Source organism: Ictalurus punctatus, chromosome 6 (assembly GCF_001660625.3).
Source record: "Ictalurus punctatus breed USDA103 chromosome 6, Coco_2.0, whole genome shotgun sequence".
Lineage (NCBI taxonomy): Eukaryota > Metazoa > Chordata > Actinopteri > Siluriformes > Ictaluridae > Ictalurus > Ictalurus punctatus.
Window position 1 is genome coordinate 6,954,425 of NC_030421.2, and position 26,836 is coordinate 6,981,260.

Below are 26,836 nucleotides of genomic sequence, written 5' to 3' on the forward strand. Positions count from 1 at the left end.
GGAAGTCCAAGTGGTTTGGATCGAGTGTGTGTGAGACGTGTTTAATGGATGGAAAAAGGCTGCATATGCTTTGGGTGGCTCAGCCCCAGGGTCTCCTCCAAGATTGTGTGTGTGTGTGTGTGTGTGTGTGTGTGAGGCTGAAGCTGTTATCTGCCCATGGCAGTGCTCTGGCACCGAGGCTCTGACAGACGTGTGGAAGCTGAGAGAAGCTTCACTCTCTGGGACTGCGTACGTCAGGAAGCAGAAAAACAGCCATCAAAGCTTTTCACATAGGATACAATAAACGAACGTGTGAATTGTTGCTTCCCGCTGGTTGCATGTCTGTCTTGGCGTGTTCTCTTCTGCTGTGCTTTTACCTCTTCTAGTCCTCCTATAAGTTACATGGTCATGTCATGATCTGCATCATGTCAGTTAGAATAATACATATTCACAGAATTAATACATAAACGGATCTGATCAGAAATTGTGTCTGATCTGAGCTGGAGGATGGGATCTAGTGTTTCAGAGCTAATACACAGTAAGAAAATTAGTGTATTATGTGTTAGTGTGAACTGCGAAACTAGACTAGATTACACGCAGTGGGAGTTTATAGAATCGGAGCTCTGAGACCTTATGAGGTCTGATATTGTAATTTGATAGCATGATATACATGATTGCTTAAGAGGGAAATGCTTTCATTTATACGATTTGTTTGGTTAAAAAGAGAAAGGATGGCAGACATTCTGTTATGTTAATTATTTCACCAAGGTTCTGAAATTCTCATATTTTTACATACAGGTGCATCTCAAAAATGACAATATCGTGGAAAAGTTAAAAAAAAAAAAAAGTAGACCTTTCATATATTCTAGATTCATTACACATAAAGTGCAAAAATGTATCTTTATTTATTTATCTTTAAGATTAAATATTTAATCTTGATGATTATGGCTTACGGCTCACAGAAATCAAAAATCCAGTATCTAAAAATACTCGAATAAAGAATTTATAATACAGAAATGTCGACCTGATGAAAAGTATGTTAATTTATGCGCTGATACTGATTTACTGCATAAATGTAGCGTGGCATGGAGGCGATCAGCCTGTGGCACTGCTGAGGTGTTCTGGAAGCCCAGGTTGCTTTGATAGCGGCCTTCACCTCGTCTGTATGGTTGGGTCTGGTGTCTCTCGTAGATTCTCTATGGGGTTCGGGTCAGGCGAGTCGGCTGGACGATCAAGCACAGTAATACCATGGTCAGAAAACCAGTTACTAGAAGTTTTGGCACTGTGGGCAGGTGCAGAGTTCTGCTGGAAAAGGAAATCAGCATCTCCATAAAGCTCGTCAACAGATGGAAGCATGAAGTGCTCTAAAATCTCCTGGTAGACGCTGCATCGACTCTCGACTTGAGAAAACACAGCAGATGACGTGGCACCTCAAATCATCACTGACTGTGGAAACTTCACACTGGACTTCAAGCAGCTTGGATTATGTTCCTCTCCACTCTTCCTCCAGACTCTGGAACCTTGATTTCCAAATGAAATGCAACATTTACTTCCATCTTCCCTGTGATTGTGTTTGTGTTCCACTTTCTGAATAAAATTTTACACACACACACACACACACACACACACACACATACACACACATACATTCACACATTCACACACATACACATACATTTAATCATGTTTATTTGGCAGAAAAGTACAAGATGTTTTAATATCATTTTCATGTTTCAGTTATTGTTTTAATCACATTTCCTTTTGGGAAGGACAAAAAAAAAACTATTCTTGATTGTATAGGATTTGTTTTCTTGGCTTTTCTTGTCTTGTCCTTTAGCTTCATCAGGCTAATCAACAATAACTTTTTCATGTTCTCTTGTCTTGTCCAGTCTTTTAGATCCCAGTGGCTTAGGCAAGGCCTATGCTTTTGAGGGAAAGTTATAATAGAACATGTAAATATAAGTGTTTTGTAGTTTTTCCTGCTAATTTTTCTCCAAAAAACATCTATACTTTTCTCCTCACTCTGTTTGTTTTTAGACAATATTCGAGGACGTAGCATTGCACTTTTTTGGGAACATACTGGATTTATGGGTAGATTTGCATTCCTTTTCTTGGAATATGTTGATTGTCAGTCCTGTAATCAGTCATGCTCCTTCAGGCGCTTGTTTGGCCTTCTTCTTCTTCTTCTTCTTCTTCTTCTTCTTCTTCTTCTTCTTCTTCTTCTTCTTCTTCTTCTTCTTAACATTTCAGGGATTTTTCTAGTGCATTTTTTTGGTTCCACTGAATTGGAAGCTGTTTAGACTTATTGTTGAGAGACTGCAAATTGATTTTGTGTCCCTTGAAAACCCAGACATCAAGTCCAATTCTACCTCTATGTTGTTTTTGTCAAATGAGTGCCAATTCCAGTATGTATTATTAAAAAAGTTTCAGTTAAGGTATAATAAGCTTGTAGCATACAAGTCAAAAAAGTTGTGTAGCTGAAATCTGTGTGGTGAGAACACATGCACACACACACACACAATGACTCAGATTGTGGAAAGCCTTAGGGCCATGTAATGGGATCTGGTTTAGAACAAGTCAGTGACTCGAGTCGTGCTGCCCTCAGCTCCATGTCCTTCATCACGTTTAGAACCTGTCAGGCCTAGGCGAGGTCTCAAATCCACCGGCCACCATTAGCGAGGTCCATGGGGAAAACAAATCCTTAGCCTTATAGATGTGGTGACTTTCAGTTCTCGTTTTTCAGAATTCTTCTAGAGGTGCACAGTTTATATAACAGAGTTTAAACTGGTTTTCACCAAAGTTATTTATGAAGAAATCTGATTAATATACCATTTGTATTAACACCTAAAAAGCACTGAACTCAGGTTTGTGATTAGGTTGTATATTTTAGAATTAGAATAAGAGACAGTAAGTTCCCATGACAAAATCAGAAAAAAAACAAAAAACAATTGTGGCTGCTGACCATATGATCTACGCTGTACTACAGCATCCATGGCTCCAGTGATCCAAACTGCACTATGAGTAAAGATTTTGAATAAGGCCCTAGTGTAGTATTAAGTAGTATCTAGTTCCACCTCATGGTCAGTCCACACATTCTTGTGGTTACTCAAGATGAATGAATGAATGAACTTTTGGCTGTGTTGGTGTTTGGTTGTGCCATTTTTCCTTCTCTACTGCTCAGTTCACACACTATGGATGTTGTTCTTGAGGTATTGAACATCACAGTTTAACATACTGTCCCCACATAATTGTCTGGCTTGCACGTGAGCATTTCAAATCGTTTTTGAACACACATCGCCGGGGCCATGTGTGTGCGGAGTTTGCATGTTCTCCCCGTGCTGCGGGGGTTTCCTCCCCCAGTCCAAAGACATGCATGGTAGGCTGATTGGTGTGTCTAAAGTATCTGTAGTGTATGAATGATATGTGAGTGTGTATGTGATTGTGCCCTGTGATGTACTGGCACCCTGTCCAGGGTGTACCCCGCCTTGTGCCCGATACTCCCTGGGATTGACTCCAGGTTCCCCCGTGACCCTGAAGGAGTAAGCGGTAGAAGATGGATGGATGGATGGATGGAACTGTAAAAACTATTATCAAACATATCTGCATACATGGCGAGGCCTGAGGTTGCTTTTTTGAGCGTTGGGTCCAAGCACAGCACAACGCTGACACTCCAGGTTAACCAAGCGTGACCACCATGGCAAGATTCAAAAGTATCAAATAAATTCTATAAAATATAATTATAAAATAAAATTTTGCCATACAATAATATATATTTTATATCTCAGAAATATTACTTGTGTGATGTGTTCCTTTTGCGATTTTTTCGAACATTTTTTTTGTAGTCTAAAAGCAAAATGGAAATTGGATTTACAAAATTGAATGTTGAACAATGGCTATTTAAAAAACAACAACATAAGCAACAAAAAAGAGAGTTTAAAAAAATCACAATTTGATACGTATTCGCTAGACATTTCTTATTGTTCATGAACCAGTTTTTTAATTTGTGTAATATTGCTATGTTATGGCTATATGTACTTTTTGCAATTGTTTGCCATCAAAAGACAAGCAAAAATTGAATTAGCAAAATGTGTATGTTTAGTCTTGACTTAAGAATACAGATGTGGCCATCAAAAACGCGCAAGAAAGCGAACATGATCCGTGTACGCCGCGGTACACTGTGGTATGTCACTCAGTGCTGGCGAGACAAGCCCGTTAGGTGGCAGTCGTGTCACATTCTTTGAGCGAGCAAACTGATTTTGGTGTACTGTACATGACATTACATTACATTGAACAGTTAAATGAATTACCTCATCTACATTTAAAATATGTTATTTAAAAGCTAACGCTCTAATAAAACAATGGTCAAATATCATAGTGTTAATGTTCTAGTGACAGTAATTTTATAATTTAATTGAACAGTAACGGAGGCTAGCTGGCACATCACTCCCCTGGCCTCACAAGATACACTAGCGACCTACGGTATGCTATAATCTTAGAGTTTTCTTTTCTTTTCTCCCATTCCGGTCGGCGCTGGTTCGAGTTCCGCTCTGAGCAGGCAGACCGACTACAGGAGCATGTTTCAAAAAGAAAGTTGTAGCATCATGAGGTTGAGATTATAATGTTTGAGAATAACGTCGTAGCATCATGAGACTGAGATTATAATGTTTGAGAATAAAGTCGTAGCATCATGAGACTGAGATTATAACGTTTGAGAATAAAGTCGTAGCATCATGAGATTGAGATTATAACGTTTGAGAAAAAAGTCGTAGCATCATGAGATTGAGATTATAATGTTTGAGAATAAAGTCATAGCACCATGAGATTGAGATTATAATCTTTGAGAATAACGTCGTAGCATTATGAGATTGAGATTGTAACGTTTGAGAATAAAGTCGTAGCATTATGAGATTGAGATTATAACGTTTGAGAATAAAGTCGTAGCATCATGAGATTGAGATTATAATGTTTGAGAATAACGTCGTAGCATCATGAGATTGAGATTATAATGTTTGAGAATAACGTCGTAGCATCTTGAGATTGAGATTATAATGTTTGAGAATAAAGTCGTAGCATCATGAGATTGAGATTATAACGTTTGAGAATAAAATCGTAGCATTATGAGATTATACTGTTTGAGAATAACGTTGTAGCATCATGAGATTGAGATTATAATGTTTGAGAATAAAGTCGTAGAATTATGAGAATAAATTATCGTTTTGAGAATAAAATATATTAATGGTAGAAAAATGGCATGATTATCACAATGATAGAAAGCTAAGATAACAATCAATGTAAGTCGATGTCGAGAATTTAGCTGAATCCGACTTCAGGATTGTACGGGAACCCTAAGTGGCCATGCATTATTCATTTTTTTCTTTCTTGTTTTCTCATGACCTCAACATAAAAGTCATGATCTTGACTTACTGTAATTTTTCTGTGTGCTCGACATCAATTAACATGATCTCAAGATATGTTCACGTTATATACTACGATAATTGATCGTTCTTTCTTTGAGGATGCTATTATAAAAGAAACCACAGCTCCAAATATAAGGGGTAACTTCGGAGAATACCGCCGTTTTGTTTCGTCTTTTCAGGACAATGACCCTAATCACTCTGCTGCAAGAAGAGTCATTGCTGAAGATGATATAAACTGGGTTAAGACTCCTGCCAAATCCCCGGATATGAATCCAATCGAGATGGTGTGGCACGCTATGAAGGACTACAATCGAAAGAAGGCGAAACTGACAACAAAGTCTGACTTGGTTGCTGCTGCAAATAAATTCCGGTTTGAGGAACTGACAGAAACGGCGTGCAACAATTATATTATATCAACTGTTTAAAGTCCTTCCAGCTGTAGTTGAGCGTCAGGGTGGACACACTGGCACGTAGCGGATCATTTCCAAACTTTCAATAACTTTACCTTGCACATTATGTGTCCTGTTTAGATTTGCTGAAAATATAGACAGGGGGGGGGTTGGTCAGTCAAACCCACAACCGCTGGCATTATAATCATATCCTCCATCCAATCATACCAATAGACCACGCTCACCAGTCATGTATGATGGGTAGCACTCCTTACGGTACGTAAATATGGGGTGCACTCGAGGCCAATGACCACCTGGTGGTTATTCTGGGAAGTGTAACAAATGGTAAATGGCGCACTTAAATAGCGCTTTTATCCAAAGCACTTTACACTGGTTCTCATTCACCCATTCACACACACCAATGGTAGCAGAGCTGCTATGTAAGGCACTAACTTGCCATCTGGAGCAACTTGGGGTTCAGTGTCTTGCCTGAGGACACTTCAGTATGTGGAGTCACATGGGCCGGGAATCGAACCGCCAACACTACGATTAGCGGACAACCCACTCTACCACCTGATCCACAATGTATTTAAATAAATGTATTTAATTCTAAGAAATTGGTCTCTGTGGCCCTGTGGCATTCTGCGTGATAGGCTTCAGGATCTTGCATGAAAAGACATGCATTTTTTAACGCCACATCTTAAACAGCAGAACAGAAAGTTAAACTATCGATCACAATTAGCTTTTTATAGTTCTGTTCAATTGATAAGTTTTTTAGAATTCTTTGGACGATACAGCAGGATTTTTCAGTCCCTTGTTTTCCTACAGCTTCTTGTATGTGCTCTTTTTGATGTTACCTCTGGATTTCACATCTATCACCACTGCTGTTTGCTGTTTTCTCTCTTTTATCTATAATTGCTGTGTCGGGTTTGGTTCAGCGCTACTTGTTTTATGAGCGATTTCCAGGGAACTTTAGATAAGGACTGTATATATAATACCTTATCAATAGTTTCTTTATTATAACACTACAACATTTTTTTTGCTTATTCAATCTACTAGAGGTCAGTCAGTTGTGCTAACTGGTCCCCAGAGTCTCTCACTAATTGCCATGTTGCCATTTTTTGTGGCATATTCCTTTTATTTAAGATGTTTACATGAATATTTCCATTTTGGTCCCTGCAGAAAACTCACTGCTCCTGTGATGATAAAGACGTTTTTAAATGAGTGAGAAAACAGCGGAGGATTTGAGACGATTTCAGAACCCCAGGATTGGTAAGACATCCAGTATCTTTTTGGCTTTGCTACAAATGAAAACAATTTGCCAACACTAACAATTCATTTTTAATTAAAGATTCGGACGTTATCTTTTTTTTTTCATCTGCTTGTAGTTATGTTTAATGTTGCGAAACGTCTTTAAAACAAGTTAGTACCTTTTATCACTTATGTTATAGCAGCTAAAACATGTCATTGTTTCACCAACCTTCTCTTTATTTTCTCCCTCTTGAAGATAATAGACAGTAAATGTTGTGAAGAATCTGCAATCTCTTTCGTTCCAAAGATTTTCTCATGTCGGAAAACATAACTTTATAGACCTGTGATTTGCAGCTTCAGTACTATCACAGCTGCTGTTATAGAAAATGAATTAACAGCTTCGGACCAATCAGTTTTTAGAATTCAACAACACAGTGGTATAAGAATAAATAAGTAAGTAAAGTAAGTTATTTAATAAATCAATAAGAACTTCAAATGGGATCGGGTTCTATGGTCAGATGAATCCAAAATAGAGCTTTATGGTAATAAACACCAGAGGTGGTTTTGGTGCACACAGAGAGGTAGCCATATGGTAAAGTACCTCATGTCCACGGTTAAATATGGAGGTGGATCTTTAATGTTTTGGGGCTGTTTTTCTGCCAGAGGACCTGGACATTTTGTTACGATACATGGCATCATGGACTCTATCAAATATCAACAGATATTAAATGAAAACCTGACTGCGTCTGCCAGAAAGATTCAAACGGGCCGTGGTTGGATCTTCCAGCAGGACAATGATCCAAAACATTCCAAAACAAAACATTCCAAAACAAAAAGGGTGACATTAGATACATAAAATATAAAAGATATATATATATTTTTTTGATAAACCTGTGTTGTGTTTGTAATTGTTTGATATCCAGAGTGTTTTTGTGAATTTTTTTGAACAAAAGGTTAAACAGTAATGAGAATTTTTCACAGGCTTCTTTGCTCATATTTACCAAGGGTGCCAATATTAGTGGAGGCCACTGTATATCATTTTTGTCCTCATCCAGCGAGCTTATGAATGAAGTTTCCAGATACTGAATGCAGATATTAATATGTACTTAATTTATGAATACTTGGGTATTTTATTTATTTGGGTCATCCCAAAGAATATGGATTTTTACTTTTCCATTTCCTTTAACTTACTTATGTACTGCAGCTCAGAACAGTTTGCTGTTTTACAAGAACCTGATGTGTAGAAGCTGAGCTCCAATGTTCCCCACAACAGAATAACACCTGGAGCAATCCCAGCAGTGCTCCACTTCACCTGCCTACCACAAGCCTTTTCCCATCAGTCACACACTTGTGCATGGTTGGTGACTGAGTGGCTAATTTTTTTCCTGAGTGTTCGGCCATGCCTTCTGTGGTGCTGAATCTGCTTGGCGTCTTTTCACATTTCAGTTACTTTTTAGATTTACTGCTGTGCACCGCATCATAAGTTGCAGCATTTGGCTCTCGTTTTTGACCAGACTGTATGACATATGGCCTCATACGGAGCTGCTCCATGCCTCCAGTCCATCACAGAGGCTACTTGACTTTTTACTCCACATTTTCCAACACTATTCTTTTATTCTGCTATGAAGGAAATACTACTACTACTACTACTACTACAAAATGATTACTACAAGTTCTACTACTGCTACTACTACTATTAATATTATTATTATTATTATTATTATTATTATTATTATTAATAATAATAATAATAATAATAATAAAATACTACTACTACTACTACTACTACTACTAATAATAATAATAATAACAACAACAACAACAACAACAACAACAACAACAACAACACTTCAAGTACTACTACTGATGATGATGATAATAATAATAATTCTTCAAGTACTACTACTAATAATAATTAGTATAATCCCAACTTCAAGTACTACTACTACTGCTATTAACACATTTCTACTTCTGCAACTATTACTAAAAATAATAACAATAATAGTTCTACAAGTACTACTAGTACTACTAATAATAATCCTTCTACAAGTACTAATAATAATACGTCTATAAGTACTACTAGTACTAATAATAATGCTTCTACAAGTACTAATAATAATCCTTCTACAAGTACTACAAGTACTACTACTACTAATCCTTCTACAAGTACTACTAGTACTACTAATAACAACCCTTCTACAAGTATTAATAATAATTCTTCTACAAGTACTACTACTACTAATAATAATATTAAAACTACTACTGAACCATTACTGCCTCTACATATATTATATAATAATAATAATAATAATAATAATAATAATAATAATAATAATATACTATGCAATTCTAAGACCTACCTTCCTTTTTCCCGCTTCTTTGCCAAAATGTTCTGTCTTTCAGACTGATTATGTTCAGTGATCTTGAGCTTAGAAAAGCCACAACTGTTGTTATTGTTAATTGAAGCAAAATGCAGCACAATCCTATACCCAATCAGTTCCTCATAAGTCCCTCTCTGGCTTTCAGAATCGTTAACTGCTGTGTCACTTCTCATTTATATACACAACTCATTTATTAACCCGAGTAGAACCTACGGTTCTGATGCTCTGAGGAATGGGATATCAAAATAAAAATGAATTTCTCCATGGCTGAAAAGAGCCCACGCAGTGATCCTCTCCATATCTCTGGGTTTTTCTGCCACAGGCTTGCATTGTCTAATGAGTTTGCAGGTCATTTGTTGTGATTGTGTGTGTGTGTGTGTGATGTTTGTGCCAGGATATTTGCCTCCTGCCTCGGCTAATTGAATTATGATTGATTCCTACGAGAGGCCATAATGGGAAGAGATAAAGGCGTGATTTGCTTCTTCCTATCATCACCGAGGTTCTTGTGTTAGCACAGAGCGCATTGCAGACTGGCATGAAAAGCAGCGTTTCTCTTCTACAAATACAACATTATTACAGGTGCAGGATTTAAGCAAACCAGTAAACTGACGTGTATCACATTGTGCCTTGCTTATCGGACTTTTTATATACCTGTAGTGTGCATGTAGTCACTATACAAATTATTGATCAAAATTCTTTGTCTGAATATCACAGATCATACACCGATGGTCATCCGAAGCTATTCAAGCCCGATGCTCTTATCCATTATTAGTCAGGTGCCATTGATACACAGAAATTAATTAAATGTTGAAATTGGGTTTATATCCACCTCAATTAAACATTACTTATATTTATTTGTATAACCAACCATTGAGATGTTAAACTGAATAATGAGACTTCATTGGAGACTTAAGGTCCATGGCAACATTGCTTCAAATGGTTAAATGATTATTTATGTTAACAGAGATCAGACATGATGATTCAATTTATAAGTATTTACTAATGGTAGATTTATGAAATATACTATATCCTTCTCTAAAGCTGAATTATAGCTAAAAGCACATGTTTGATTGACTGATCGTCCTGATGCCAGCTTTAGCTGACTTATTTTCTCTTTGTTATGGGAATAAATGGCAAATTCTGAATAGAGAAATTAGCAAAAAGACATTTTGTAATAAGTTAAATGCTAATTTCCCCCTGCCTATATTAGTAGGAAGTCCTGTTTATGTCTTCATTCTACTTAACAATATATAAAATTACTACAACTGAACACACACAAAGTAAACATTAATTCAGAACAACATTTCCTAAATGATGTTCCCTTCCAAAGCATAATAAATGCGTCATCAAATTTATGTGAGAAAACTTGTGAGATGCTGTTGTGGATGAATTTTTGACAATCAGTAATATAAGATCATTTCTTTTCCAGTATTTCCAGATTGTCCGTAGTGTGTGTGTGTTTGATTGTGCCCTGTGAAGGGTTGGCACCCTGCCCAGGGTGTCCCCCACTTTGTCCCCTGGGCTAGGCTCCAGGCTGTGTAGGATAACAGATGAATGGAATGTACATTGACATTTCTTTAAGAAACCCTAAATATACTTCACAAAAACAATATGGACGTTTGTTTGTTTTTGTTTTTAATTTATGCAAAATTGTTAATTTTGCCTTGGCTTTCTCCCTGCAAATGTGATGTTGGGTAAGGAACAGTTTAACAAACATGGTAAAAACAGTCAGTCTTGTGTTAGTCGCTAAGAGATGATGTTACTGTTTGAACATGGAATCACCATCATTTGAAAAATTCATCAAATGATTTATGATCAGAATATTCAGGTGTATTTCTCAAGCAGCTAAAATACAGGTGTAGGTGTGTGCGGTATTATAATCCATCCTCATAAATGATGCAGAATGCTGTAGATTTGTAACTGTGGTTAAATGGAATCATCTGGCTAAGCTATAAATCCAGTAGATCCAAAAAAAAAAAAAAAAATAAGGCGAACGCTTTCAGAGCTTGAATTATTTCTGTAATCCCCTTTAGAACCTTGAAGCACAGTGCTGTTGATTTATTTTTCATTTAAAACTTAGAAAATGCACACAAAACAAAAGAAAAAGGAAAAAATGCAGTAGAAAATGGGGAACGATCAAACGCTTACAACACCGGGACTTGATCTGAAATGGAATGCCAAGGGGAAAGTTTCCCCTCTGATTTATTTAAAAATAAAAATAAAACACTGTTTTGTCCTTATACTTTAAAAATTTAAATTTTAGATTACATTCATAGATTACATACATTACATACATTTATGTCAAACAAATAAAGTTAGTACTGGTGAAAAGTAAAGTATCACCTGCACAAGAGGTCACACAGTAATCATGGTTGCCAGATTGGATTGTCAGTTTCTCATCCAGTTACTTTTCTAGTTTAAAACCTTTACTACAAACCACCTGGACTCAGACCAAATTGGGTCCAATTTTATCCATCAGAACATGCATTTTATTTATTACAGTAAAATGAATGAACTATGTCCAAAAGTTCTGGCACTATAATCTGGCAACCCTGGTAGAAATGCACAATTTATTATTATTATTATTATTATTATTATTATTATTATTATTATTATTATTTTAGTAAAACAGTGGAATGTTTAACAGTGCAGCCTTGTTTTCCAATAACAAACATGTGTAAGTGTTTTACTCCTCGTATACTACATGAATTTGTTAATAGTTACACATTTTTTTTTTATTAAAAGACAACGCATTGTGCTTTTTTAATCTATAAATGTTACATGTAATGTAACTAAAAGTAGACAAAAATGTCAAATAGATGTTCTGTGTCATCTTTGTTTTGGCTTAAGCGTATGCGCACTTTTGCACTCAACTGTACTGGCCTTGTCTTTTCTATGGACAGCTAATAAGGTGTTAGTTGGTCGGCAAAATAGGAATTATAAACTAGACCTTGAAAAATCATACACACTTTGTTTACATGGATAGATAGATGGATAGATGGATGGCTATAGCTCCATGTTTCCTCAGGGGTTAATCTTGGTGGCACAGCAGCCAACAATAATCATACACAATTTAAACCAACGTAATTACATATTATATTTACACAAAATCAGACAGACACAGCACAAAAGACACCTTTTTTTTTTAAAGCATTAGTTAAAGTTCAATCCCAAACAAGTCGAGAGAAAAAACAAACAAATCAGACATTCCTGTGGTGTGAATATAATGAGGTGAGAAATAATATGCTTAGGACTAAGTCCATCACCTGTGTCTGTTTTAGTCTTAAGAATAAAGAAATATAGCAGGGATATGACGTTTAAGAGATTGTAACACACCTCCTGAGCTTTACTGGGGTTACACTTAGATAGTAGGATGCCTGTGATTTGCTTAGTCTTTGTCTGAAGTTGAGAAAAGTGGTTTATTAATAGCAGAGTGAATTGCGCAAAACTACGAGCTCATTTTAAAGCCATGAGCACAAATGTTGCTACCAGGAAATGATGTGCCTCTCGCGGGATCCCTACCCTCCTGTTATCTGGTTTAAACTTCCACAGCATCTGTGCTGGTACTGCTCAGCCACGCTTAACATCTCTTAACTCTTCTTAACGTCTTACTGCACCACAACACTATTACTCATCAGTTCAATATCAGGAACTGAAAGCTGGAATTCTGATCTTTCAAATCGTATTCACCTTTTGAGCTTGTACCCAAAAGTCATCAGTGCTTGGCAAAAACAAAAAAAATTGGCCTTGCTGTTCCAATGCTTTCAGATGGGACGGTACATAATAAATATCACACAGCACGGTTGAAAGCGAATCTGATTGGTCAGAATGTGTGCTTTTGGTTTCATATAACGGCACGGTTCCGGCTGTAACGATAACATGAATGATAGGTTAATATTAACATACTCGTTCTAATGCGTTATTGTTTCTATAGTAACAGCTCACACACATGGATGTGTATGGCAGACACTTCACATAATCCAAAACCGGTAATAAACGCCTATGTTTAACAAAATAATCAGCATATTTGTCGATATGATGAAGTATTTTTTTTGTTAGAGGTTTATTTAACATTTACGGAAGGAGTCTTGGTTGTATGTGCTCTCAGTCTTGGCTTGGATATGCTTTCCTTTTTCTCTGTGTTCTCAGGAAAATGGCAAGGTGTGTGTGTGTGTGTGAGAGAGAGAGAGCGAGAGAGAGAGAGAGAGAGAGAGAAAGAGAGAGAGAGAGAGAGGGGCTGGTGAGGGAGTGACAGTTTTTCGCAGCTATAACGAAAGTGTGAACAGGAACTAGCTTCCCTCTCAGATGTTCCACAACTTTAAGTCCAACTCTAAACTGTTCAAGTGTGTGACGTGTCGCTTCATTAATATACGGAACCTTTGGCGAATCACTGAGGTATACGTGGACTGACACACTCCCGACCGTGCTGTTACACTGCTCAGCTTTGCATATTTTTGTGCTCTGCATCTCTGTGTAGTTGTTTATAGCGTTCTGTGTATTTATCGTATTGGTGACATGCTTGTCACTTTATTAGAAAATGTGGGTGGTGTTTCTCACATCGCTCTAGATCAGCGGCGTCGAATTCAAAATTTGCCTGAAAAACATCTGCATGCATGTGACGGGCCATAATGTAATGCTATTCAAGTTTAACACGTTAGTAATTCTATTGAGTTATTCCACTAATCCAGGCACTGACAGTAGAAGGGCTAACAAAACCCATTCTACATTATTTATGTATAGATATAAGAAATATACTGTGCAACATTTAAGAAGAGTTCACACAGGGATATCTCTGCGCTGTCTGTAGTCTCCCTAGTCTCCGTTGTCTTCATGCTACATCGACTTTTCTTTTTTAGCATCTTTTGAAAGTCTCTACATTGAGCGATGCACTTCAGGCTTTGGAGTCGGTCACTGAATCACTCTAAAGATCTGACAGATTTCTGAATCTTGTTTTAAGACACAGATCTGATTTCCAGCTGCGCAGTGGTGCGTATAGAATGCTTACTATGCTACGGGTTGGCTGTGAATTCAAAAACGTACATTGTGTCCATTATTTTTTTTTTCTCATTTTGAAATAAATGAGAAAATTCTCTGGTTAAGATGATAATGATGAGGAGTCTTTATTGATCACGTATACATTAGAGCACAGTGAAATTCTTTTCTTCGCATGCCCCAGCATGTCAGGAAGTTGGGGTCAGAGTGCAGGGTCAGCCATGATACAGCACCCCTGGAGCAGAAAGGGTTAAGGGTCTTGCTCAAGGGCTCAACAGTGGTATCTGGGCAGTGTTGGGGCTTGAACCCCCACCCTTCTGATCAGTAACCCAGAGCCTTAACTGTCAAATCACCACTACCCCTTACATGTGTACTTTTTTATTTATTTAATTGTTTTTTTTTTTTTTAATCATAAAAATAGGCTCAACATATGCCGAAATACATTTTGGATGATTAAAATATCCTTAAACTGCAACAACTGCATCCTTTACCATCATGCTGTTACTATTTTTAGAAAGCACATAGTCATCCCTATACCGAGTAATTCCTGATACACATCCGGGTCAGTCATAATGACTTATTCATTTTATCCCTAAAATGAATCTGAAATAATGACAAACATGCAGCCAAAAACTGTTATAAACACCTCCGTTGCGTATTCTTTTTTTTTTTTTTTGGATCATTTTGTAATGAAAAACGAATGAGTGCAGCATAGACAGACCAAAGACCTCTTTCTTGCATTGCTATGATTGCACTTTATTGTGTTTTCTTGCAATCTAAGTTCTTATATAACATGATTTACACTGCAGTGCTGCTGTTTATAGACGCTGCTTTGCTGTATAATGGAGCAAAAGTTCTCAAGAGTCCTCACAGAATTTCGCTCGCAGTAAAGATTGCACCATCATTGTTGCGTGATGAAGGCAGTACCGTCTTAAATGAATTTAAATGTCCAATAATAAACTGGCTTGATTTTTTTTTTGTGTGTGTGTGCTTTATTGGCTGGAGTCCTTTTGTTGTTGTAGATCTTTAGTTGTTTGTCCAGTGCATGATTGAGATTGTATTGGCAAATAATCACTTCATCTTTACTTTATTATATTAACGTATCTCTTCAAGGACCTTCTAAGGATTTTCCTTCATGCTTATAGATTTTTATTTTTTTTTCTTCCTCTAGTGTATTGCTCGTTCAGCGTTCCGTATTGATTAGCTCTACAAATGCTGTTTGTCTCTGGTGCTGGTCCCTGCTGACGTCACCTCCCTCAAATTCTGTTTCAAGCATTTCTTCCATTTCCTAGACTTTTATTTATAGTCTGTATGAATGCTCTATGACTGGGTGATTTTTTTAAATTTATTTTTTTAGGGGCTTGTGAAGCTTTGTTGACTTCCATCACCCACACACACACCCCAATAACTTTATCAAGCTTTAGTAAATATATAACAAAATCAATGACTGACATTTGGAGTGCCGTTAAAGCTGTGAATATAGCGAAGCACAATATTGAGGTTGTGTGACAGACATGTACTTGGGAGGAATTAAGCTTTATTTTTCTCTGTATAATACAGGCTTGTTTATTGTATGCTCAGTATTTATATACGGTATGAAATATTCAGATTGTCACAGATGGAATATTGCATCATGTATTATGTATGATTCATTCATTATGGGGTGTTCCTGTGTGTTGCTTAAGAAAGATGTGAGAGCAGTTGAAGACTAAGTGATACCATGGCCAAAATAGATTTTTTGGAGGGTCTGAGGTTTGGTTCTTTAGTGTGACACTGGAGCTGGAAGGTTAATGTAGCCAACATAGTGGAAGCCAAAAGTTTTGTACTGAGCAAATTGCATAGCTAAATCATCTAACACTTGCCCTAGAACAATGCTTGGCTCAGTGACAACAACTTCATTGCTTCAAGCTTCTGCACTTGTGCAACCATTTATAATCCCACTATTGAGTGTTACCCGGAAGAGGATCAGTTCCTCTCAAGATTTCTTCGTGATGTCATCAAGGGGTTTTCCCTCATCACTGTCACATCTGAATTGTTGATTAGGCATCTAAAGCTACATCCGGTTTTCTGTAAAGCATTGTGAAATTATCTACAGACAGGGCCGGATTAACGTAAGGGCTAGGCAGGGATGAAGCCCCAGGTCCCGCGGGAGGAGGGGGCCCGTAAACGGCTGTGGAGGAAATGAGAAGTAGTCCTCCTAGAATGTTAAACACGGACCTGTTGGTTGCATCATAACAGATTTCTACATTCAAAGATATATTGTCAATCAGTATCACATTATCATTGAAAATAAAGAAAGACTGAAAGAATTTAAAGGGGATGTTCAGCTTATTTCACATTTGAGCAGTTCTAAATATTGATTCTGTGATTTCTTGTCAGCTCAGACGGTTTTTATCCCAATACATGCAGTTTTAAGATGTTTTTTCTCTACCAGTGATTGTTTTGCTAAATAACTTAATATCAGATGAATTTACTACTCTAAATATGCAAATTGAGTTGTCTATCTATTTCCTCAAAACAGTTTTTAAAGAAATAAAACACAAAAAAAAAGAATAAAGAAAGACTGAGTTTTTTTTTTTTATAGTGAAAGTATTCCTGTCATGATTCATCTCTTCTCTTCTTCATGGTTCAAAGTTTTGGGTGCTGGATGCGGGACATTTATTTTAATTAATTTTAACAAATTATTTAAGCAACTTTAGAGCTGATCAAATGTGAAATAGTGATACAAATATATCATAGGTTTGACTGTGTTCGGGTAACAGAAACTAACCCAAAATGTTCATTTTTCATAACCCATAATAGACGACTCATGGAAAAGGATAATTTGAGGATATGTTCAATGGATTTGCAGGTTAGTGTAGAAATAATATATTTGCGAAGAAAACTTTACCTGTGTGTAAAATGTCTTATACCTTTCCTTTCCATACGTATAAGTATGGACCCTCCACTAATATTGGCACCCTTGGTAAATATGAGCAAAGAAGACTGTGAAAAATTGTCTTTATTGTTTAACCTTTTGATCTTTTGTTCAAAGAATTCACAAAAATACTCGACATGTTTATGAAAAATATCTTTGTTAATTATTGGTGTACAGCAATTATTGGCACCCTTTTAGTCAATACTTCGTGCTACCTCCCTTTGCCAAGATAACAGCTCCGAGTCTTCTCCTATAACGCCTGATGAGGTTGGAGAATACAGGCGAGGGATCTGAGACCGTTCCTCCATACAGAATCTCTCCAGATCCTTCACATTTCAAGGTCCACGCTGGTGGACTCTCCTCTTCAGTTCACCTCACAGGTTTTCTATGGGGTTCAGGTAAGGGGACTGGGATGGTCATGGCAGGACCTTGATTTTGTGGTCAGTAAACCATTTCTGTGTTGATTTTGATGTATGTTTTGGATCATTGTCCTGCTGGAATATCCAAACACGGCACATTTTAATCTTTCTGGCAGAGACAGGCAGGTTTTAATTTAATATCTGTTGATATTTGATAGAGTCCATGATGCCATGTATCCTAACAAAATGTCCAGGTCCTCTGTCAGAAAAACAGCCCCAAAACATTAAAGATCCACCACCATATTTAACCGTGGGCATGAGGTACTTTTCCATATGGCTACCTCTCTGTGTGCTCCAAAACCACCTCTGTATTTATTACCAAAAAGCTCTATTTTGGTTTCATCTGACCATATAACCCGATCCCATTTGAAGTTCCAGTAGTGTCAGCAAACTGATGAAGTTTGTTTTTGGATGAGAGTAGAGGCTTTTTTCTTGAAACTTTTCCAAACAACTTGTAGTGATGTAGGTGACTTCAGATTGTAGTTTTGGAGACTTTCTAACCCCAAGACGCAACTAACTTCTGCAGTTCTCCAGCTGTGATCCTTGGAGATTTTTTGGCCACTCGAACCATCCTCTTCACAGTGTGTTGAGACGATACAGACGCACGTCCAATTCCAGGTTGATTCATAACATTTCCAGTTGACGGGAACTTCTTAATTATTGCCCTTATGGTGGAAATGGGCATTTTCAATGCTTGTGCTATTTTCTTATAGACACTTCCAATTTTGTAAAGCTCAACAACCTTTTGCTGCACATCACAGGTAAATTCCTTGGTCTTACCCATTGTTATGACTGACTAAAGGAATTTGGCCTGTGTTACCTCATATTTATACCCATGTGAAAGGATGTCATAGTTGAACAATGAACTGTTCCTAGTCACCCAGGTGTACTAAAATTTGTTTTTAAATATCAATGGGAATATAATTCAAATATATTTTTCTCATATGAATTCATTGGGGGTGCCAATAATTGTTGCATACCTATATTTAACAAGGATTAAAAAAAAAAATCAGATAAACCTGTATTATGAGAGCGGAGTATTTTTGTAAATTCATTGAACAAAATATCAAAAGGTTAAACAATAAAGACAATTTTTCACAGCCTTTATTTACCAAGGGTGCCAATATTAGTGGAGGGTACTGTAAATGTAATATCACTGGAACACAAATGGAACCCCAACTGGTTCATTAGTGAAACTTTTATTGAGCTCGTATTGCTCATTTTGAATTGATTAGGTGGAAAGAACTGAACAGAAATAGAGAAAATATTTGTCTTTGTGTTGTAATGGTTTTAAATATGCATTACAGGAATACTGCATACTGGACCTCACATAGCAAAAGAAGCTTTTATTGAATGGTTGCACTATTATTAGAATACCTAAGCAAACTGGAGCACTGAAACTGAAATTTAAAGATTAAGTGCTCATTAATATCCCTAAAAAATTAAAGATTTTACTCATGTCCAATAACCTCACCTAATTAGCTGTTTGTCTAGTCAGTATCAGGGCGAAATTGATTCTTTATTTATTTGGACGTACACTTTAGTTTCCTGCAGTTTGGTCGAATTGAGGCTAAATTGTGTTTTTATTGCAATCGATCAGAAGGATTTGCTTTTAAATGGCCTGAGACCACTTGTCAAGCTTCTTGGACTGTATTTGGTCTGCATCTGAGTGTGATTTCTGTAGCGGTGAGGAGAATAACAAAGCAAAAGGACTAAAGATTTGATTTGATCTCCATATTTGTTTTTGAGATTACCGCTGGACTTAGTACATTAAACATCTGAGTTTCTCTGAGTGAATCCGACAGAACACTACAGAACAACTTACCACACTGTAAGATTCAACAACTTTCACATGCACAAGCTTTACTTTTACAATGAACTGATTAGTTTCCACGATCTGACGGGTGCTGCAGGAGAAATAAAGCATAAAACTATTGCGTTGATTAAAGATGTGCAACACTGGAACATGATAACAATATGGCATAAAAGTAGGAATGGTTTAAGGTTAGATTTAATAACCTTAGAAACCTTGAATACCAGCCACTATCGACCCCCATCCGACACTCTTTTCATTAAAAACTACTAAACTTTAAAATGTCCTATTTAAACTGTTATGTCCTATTTTAACTGAAGCGCGTCATAGTTCATCTTTTTCACATAAAAATTGCTTGCATCGTAAAGATTATAAATATAATAAAGCATAAAATATGAATATAATAAAATCAGTCCTAACAAAAGTCTCTTTGTATGTAAATCCAATTCTAATCTATGCCATTTGGATCCGATATCTGATCCATCATTTTGTGCCTCTACCGGACCAGTAAAGATACTGGGTGCCATTTCTACTTAAAAGTATTTCGAATAAAATCTCACTTAAATATTATGGATGAAGTGCTGAAAACGTCAGACACAATGTTATAATCCCAGTGTTTCTGTTTTCGTTGGTTCATTATATCTCGTATCTTTTCTTTAATATTCTTACAACTGGCAACTTCTGTACAATCTTACTTTGGGAGATTTATGCCATGCTAACTTTTCCTTGATTTTGTAACATGAAGCTATATGACTGTTCTATATCTCAAGTGAAACAAGAAGAATGATTCATCGTAAGTGTCTGGCAATCCATCAGAAGTGGACTTGCTGTTCTCTAAATGTACAGTTGAATCAGCATTTTTTCCCCCACTGACTTTTGGTGGCTTTGCCCTCCATGAAAATCCTGTTCGGCCTTTTATTAAATCCTCCGAGACTGGCTTTTTTTTTTCTTACTAAAATATGCAATTAGTCATCTTTCTTTTTTTAAACACTAGTTTTCCATTTGACCTTCCTCATACATAAAGCTTACGTGTGCATTTTATGTCTCGGGCCACTGCGAAGTTGCTTTCTATAACTCACATCAGCAGATCATTTATTAGACTCGGTTGTCATTTTAACCAAGATTCCTGTTCATTTAAAATTTGTATGTATTGACGTATCAAATATTTCAATCCAAAGCAGGTTTTCCAATCTAAATAAATTACTTCTGATTAATTGAAGATTCCTGATAATCTGTTTGTATATCTAAACTGTAGAGTCTTTTATCTTTTATATCTTCGTTTTATATAGTCCATAGTTGGTGAGAGGTATAGATCCATAGTTATGTGTGTGGATGAAACAAGGTTTAGAGTGAGTGCTATCATAGCAATGAGGAGTGTGTGAGTCCAGTCAGCACTTTTGGCCTTGTGTGTTTCTTTTTTTTTTCCCCCCACACTGATTGTAGTGTTAATGTGTTTTAAATTATTTCAGTCTCAGCAAAACGTAATCCATGTCTGATTATTGACCAGACAGCAAAAAGAAGAGTTTATGACCACAGTAAAATTCCTCAGCATTTAATATTTGCCTGAGAATGGGCACGTTGATCCTCTGCTTGTTGAAAATAGCATAAAATGCACACCTTATCCATTGGTGAAACAGAGCACTCATCTTTTAATGTTACTAAAGCATTATTTGGGGTAATAATGCATAAAACATACGAACATTTTTGCCCTTTTTTCACCTTGTGCTGGTTCCTGCATCTTTACTGAGTTTTTGTAGAAACATCTGAAACGTTTGAGGTCATTTCACATCCTGCAGCTGCATCAAACTGTTAGTTTGTTGCTCCACAACCTCATAGTTATTTTGAAATTGGTAGAAATTTGTTCAGTCTGATTTTCTGAAATTTCATTAAAATTTGCTTCAACTTGGCCTTAGTTGCTTTACACTTTGCTTTTTTGTTTATGTACCTCAAAACGAAATTTTGAGGTGTACATAAACATTTTAACTGTACATCTGTTTTTAGAAACAAGTAAAAGGTGGTTGTGGGCAGAACAGAGAGAAATAGAGAGAGAGAGAGAGAGAGAGAGAGAGAGAGAGAGAGAGAGAGATAGCGAAAGAGAGAAGGGTTGGAGTAGGTGGTCAATCCCAGGAGCACTACAAACACTAGTTAGATTATGTCTGATGCAATTATCAGAATGAAGATCCACCATCATAATACCACAAGGGAGCAGTCTGGTTTTAGACTGAGATTTGGAATGTGATTTATGAAAAGATATCCCTCAACAGAAAAAGTGTTTGCCCTATTATCACAGTATTCACAAAGTTCATTTTCCCCCTGTTGTTGTCTTTAACCAGATATGAACTTGCACACGTGCAAAATCCCTTGATCATCAATCATCATGGAGAAAAAAAAAACAAAGAGCTTCCAGCACAAGAGATACTAATGGTTGTTCGTCTTTTTGTGTGTATCTCATACTAAATAGTTTTAGATCTTCAAATGAAGTGCAACATAAAACAAACGCAACCTGATTAAACACACAATACAGTCTTTATTTATTTATTATTGAAGCAAAAAAAGTTATCCAACACCAATCAACCATGTGAAAAATGTACTGCCCCTTTAAAATCTGGTTGTGCCAACTTTAGCAGCAATAACTGCAACCAAATGCTTCTGATAACTGAAGATCAGTCTTTCACTTACTTCTAGGACTATGACTTACTCCTACGCTTTGGATCATTGTCTTGCTGCATAATCCACTTAGTTGCGCTTGAGTTTCATCTTACAGACTTTCTGGTAGAGAGCAGAATTCATGGTTCCCTCAGATATTACAAGTTGCCCAGGTCCTGAAGCAGCAAAGCATCCCCACACCATCACACTACCTCCACCATGCCTGATGTGATTGGTATGATGTTCTTTTTGTGGAATTCTGTGTTTGGTTTAAGCCAGGTGTAACGGGACCCCTGTCTTCCACACAGTTCCACTTTCAGCTCATCAGTCCACAGAACATTCTCCCAAAAGGTTTGAGGTTCATCAAGGTATGTTTCAGCAGAATTCAGACGAGCTTTAATGTTCTTCTGGGTTAGCAGTGGTTTTCACCTCACCACTCTTCCATGGATGCCATTTTTGCCCCGTGTCTTTCTGATAGTAGAGTCATGAACAGTGACTTTTATTGATGCAAGAGAGGCCTGTAGGTCCTTTGATGTTGTCCTTGGCTCTTTTGTGACTTGCTGAATGAGTTGTCTCTGTGCCCTTAGAAGAATTTTGTCGGAAGAAGTCAGCCACTTCTGGGAAGGTTCACTACTGTGCTGAGTTTTTCCATTTGGAGATAATGGCTCTCACTGTGGTTGTTTGGCGTCCTTTGAAATAGCTTTGTACCCCTTCCCAGACTGATATATTTCAATCCACTTCTTCCTCGTCATTTCTGGAATTTCTTTCAAATTTGGCATAGTGTGTTACTGGGTAAGACCTTTTAACCAACTTCATGCTGTTGTAAAAGTTCTATTTAAGTGTTGATTTGATTGAACAGGGTTTGCAGTAATCAGGCCTGGTTGTGTCTAGTCCAGCTGAACCCCATTATGAATGCAGTTTCATAGATTTGGGGAATTAGTAACTATGGGGGCAAATACATTTTCACACAGGCCCAGTTGGTATTGGATAACTTTTTTGCTTCAGTAAATAAAATTATCATTTAAAAACTGTATTTTGTGTTTACTCAGGTTGCCTTTGTTTTATCTTAGATTTTATATTAATTTCTGAAACTATTTAGTACGAGATATACACAAAAACAGACGGAGTCATGTACTTTTTCACAGCTCTGTATAAACATATAGATATGCTTGAAGATTGGTCCAAGTCCTTCTATAAGTGTCTCCCATGTTGTTAGACCTTACTTTGCTGCAATTCTCTCCATGGGAGGCTTCACCAAATTAATTGTGGGGGCTACAGATTATTTTTAAGTGTTTTGTAGAAAAATTGCACTACCCAAGAAAAGCTTTTGTACCATGACACAGTAGAGTTCTCAAATCTGATTGGCCAGAAGGTGTATATTATTTTCGTATAACTGTATGGCTCTGACTGTAATATGAACTAATATTAATATTCTTGTTCGAATACGTTATTGTTTCTATATTAACAGCTCATACACAGGGACTTGTAAAAGTCCCTTGTGGATTGTGGAGCGAGAAAAATATATATAGAGAGAGGCTGGTAAGGGAATGACTGTTTATCATGACTATAACCTAAGTGAGAACAGGAACTAACATGTCTCTCAGATGTTCCACAACATTAAGTCTAACTATAAACTGTTAAAATGTCAGACGATCATTAATAAATTGAATCATTTTAATAGTTGGGAAATCGCTGTGGTATAAGTGGAATAACACACTCGAGACCATGCCGTTATACAAAAACAATGCACTTTTTTCGTTTTTGTATAACAGCACAGACTACGGTTAAAAAATAAATAAATAAATAAAAAATCATGTTACGCCTTGCTCAAAGCTGCAGTACTGAACTTTGTAACCTGCAGCGTTTTTTTTTTCTTTTCTTTTCGTGGGTTGTGCTTTGGCGCTGCTCCTGTGTGCGGATGAATCTAATGGTTTGACGTGTTCGTATGTGTTGTATATTACAATTCTCTTGTTCCTGTTGTTACTGTTGGTTGTGGTGTTGTTGTTGGTCCTATTGCTGTTGCTATATTGATGCTGCTGTTATTGGTGTGTTAGTAATTGTTGTCGTTGCTGTTATTTCTGGTGTCGTTATTGCTATTGTTGCTGTTGTAGGTCTTTGTTGTTGTTCATTTTGTTGTTCACCCCGTGGTAAAAAATAAAAAACAGTGAACCAAATGTTTACACACAAGCATGATTTTAAGAATTGTGAAGGATGTGGCAGCCAGTTAAAGTGGGCCTCTCCTTGCTCATGTCCTCAGCAAACTGGCTTTAATTGGCAATTAGGATTTCTTGTCAAAGTGTTTACAACTTCCCCGTTCCTGTCTCATCAAAGCTCCGCCGCAACGCATCAGCTCACAGAATTGTTCCATCTCCATACCGTGAGCTTGCTTAACTACTTTAATTCCACTGCTCAGGGCCAGGACTGTGTACCCATACTTACTGGACTCAATCTCTGTGGAGTTCAGTTTGTGTTCCTGTCGATGGCTAATGAATGTATTGGGCTGTTGTTTGTTACACAGAGAGACATTCAGGGCAGGACGACGGGTGTAAAGATGCATTCATGACAATCAGTGCACTGTGTGTAATATTTGCATGAACGAACTCATTCAAAACGGCGCGTTTCAGGAAGATGTTGTTCGAACATGGCGCCTGAATAGACTTGGGTTCTATCTGGTATGGCATACGGAGTTGTTTTTATTACTGGTGTACAAACATTACATTTTAATACACATAACATAACATTTTAATTATCAAATGAGCTTCATTTGGCACTGCCTGTCAGTCCCAGTAAAGGTGGCATGGCCTCTGTTTCAGTCCCAGCCTCTGTATATGTCAGGCTCTCATATCACCTTTCAGTCTTAGTAAAGAGTGTGTGAACTTTGAACCTGTCAAATAAACATTTTCTCTCTCTCTCTCACACACACACACACAACCATACACAGTATGGCATGCAGTGAAATGCTTTTTTCGACTGTCCATAGAAATATAATATGAGGGATACAAAGATCGGTGGCAGTTACAGTATGACTATATTTTGAATATATTTTGAACATGTGCAGGCTGAGGTAGTGGGTGTTGTGCACACAAGTCCAAGACCAAGAGTTCTTGGTGTTGTCCTGGCCTTTGGGAAGAAGCTCCTCCTCATTCTCTCTATGTTGGACTTCAGAGAGAACCGCAACAGAGAGAAGAGACCATTGTTCAAATGGACCCAATGTCAGTCCCAATTAAAGTGTGGCCTCTATGTGCTGTGTCAGTCCTAATGAAGGATGCATGGCCTTTGTGTCCAGCCTTGGTGTCTGTTGGTCCCAGAGAAGTAGGTCTGGTCTTGTTGTCTCTTAGCCCAAGTAAAAGAGGTGTGGCCTTGGTGTCTGTCAGTCTCAGTGAAGGAGGTGTGGCCCTGGTGTCTCTTAGCCCAAGTAAAAGAGGTGTGGCCTTGGTGTCTGTCAGTCCCAGAGAAGTAGGTCTGGTCTAGTTGTCTCTTAGCCCAAGTAAAAGAGGTGTGGCCTTGGTAACTGTCAGTCTCAGTGAAGGAGGTGTGGCCCTGGTGTCTCTTAGAACAAGTTAAAGAGGTGTGGCCTTGGTGTCTGTCAGTCTCAGTGAAGGAGGTGTGGCCCTGGTGTCTCTTAGACCAAGTAAAAGAGGTGTGGCCTTGGTGTCTGTCAGGCCCAGAGAAGTAAGTCTGGTCTCGTTGTCTCTTAGACCAAGTTAAAGAGGTATGGCCTTGGTGTCTGTCAGTCTCAGTGAAGGAGGTCTGGTCTCATTGTCTCTTAGCCCAAGTAAAAGAGGTGTGGCCTTGGGGTCTCTTAGCTCAAGTAAAAGAGGTGTGGCCTTGGTGTCTGTCAGTCTCAGAGAAGGAGGTCTGGTCTCGTTGTCTCTTAGCTGAAGTAAAAGAGGTGTGGCCTTGGTGTCTGTCAGTCTCAGTAAATCAGGCGTGGTCTCTGTGTCGTTGTCTCTTAGCCCAAGTAAAAGACGCATGTCTTTGGTGTGTGTGTGTCTGTGTCTGTTGTGGTGAAGGAGGCGTGGCCTAAACAAACTGTTAACACAACAGCATTTTCAATTTTACAATACAACGGGACATTAGTTGAATAATGTTTTCATGTTTTCCTATCAAAGTATACTTTTTATTGGTAGTAGCATTTAGTAGCAGGTTTCTTCCTGCATTCTTATTCAGTAGACTTAAACATTTCTTATTTCATGGTCACAGAATAATGCTAATCCTTTAATAATCCTCTAGCCCGTTCTGTAGAAATGTTTAACTTGTTTATGTCCGGTGTTAATCACAGGCCCTTACTCTGCCACAATGTTTCTGTTCAGTGATACATGAAAATTATCCGGTTTTAAAGCTGAAGAAATCTGGATTGTTAACACACAGAGGACATCTTTTGTTTTGTTTTGTTTTGTTTTTTCCTTCCTTGGGCCCATGCTGTATCTTCTTCACCTCATTCGGTTAATTGAAGTGATGCACTGTTATTTCCAGACTGTCGCACACTTATCCGTTCTCGAGTGGCATTACAAATTAATTGTGAAATGAAGACATATCCAGGACGTTCAAGAGTGAGAGTGTGTAAGAGTTGTAAGAGCCCAAATTTAAAAACAAATGTACCCATTAATCTCTGATACAGCTTCTTCTATA

At 37.4% G+C, this 26,836-nt stretch overlaps 1 protein-coding gene across 11 annotated transcripts in view; it reads left to right on the forward strand.

Annotated features, from left to right (window-relative positions):
• gulp1a (GULP PTB domain containing engulfment adaptor 1a) overlaps positions 1 to 26,836 on the forward strand; it is a 128,463-nt gene that overhangs the window by 55,604 nt on the left and 46,023 nt on the right. For 7 of the 11 annotated variants that reach the window (XM_053680773.1, XM_053680771.1, XM_053680770.1 and 4 more), the window contains one exon: positions 6,968 to 7,057. The exons of the other annotated variants lie outside the window; for them this stretch is intronic. In XM_053680773.1, the coding sequence (XP_053536748.1) occupies positions 7,006 to 7,057 (52 nt within the window). In that variant the 5' untranslated portion in view covers positions 6,968 to 7,005. The remainder of the gene's footprint in view (positions 1 to 6,967; positions 7,058 to 26,836) is intronic. 11 annotated transcript variants of the gene reach the window in all.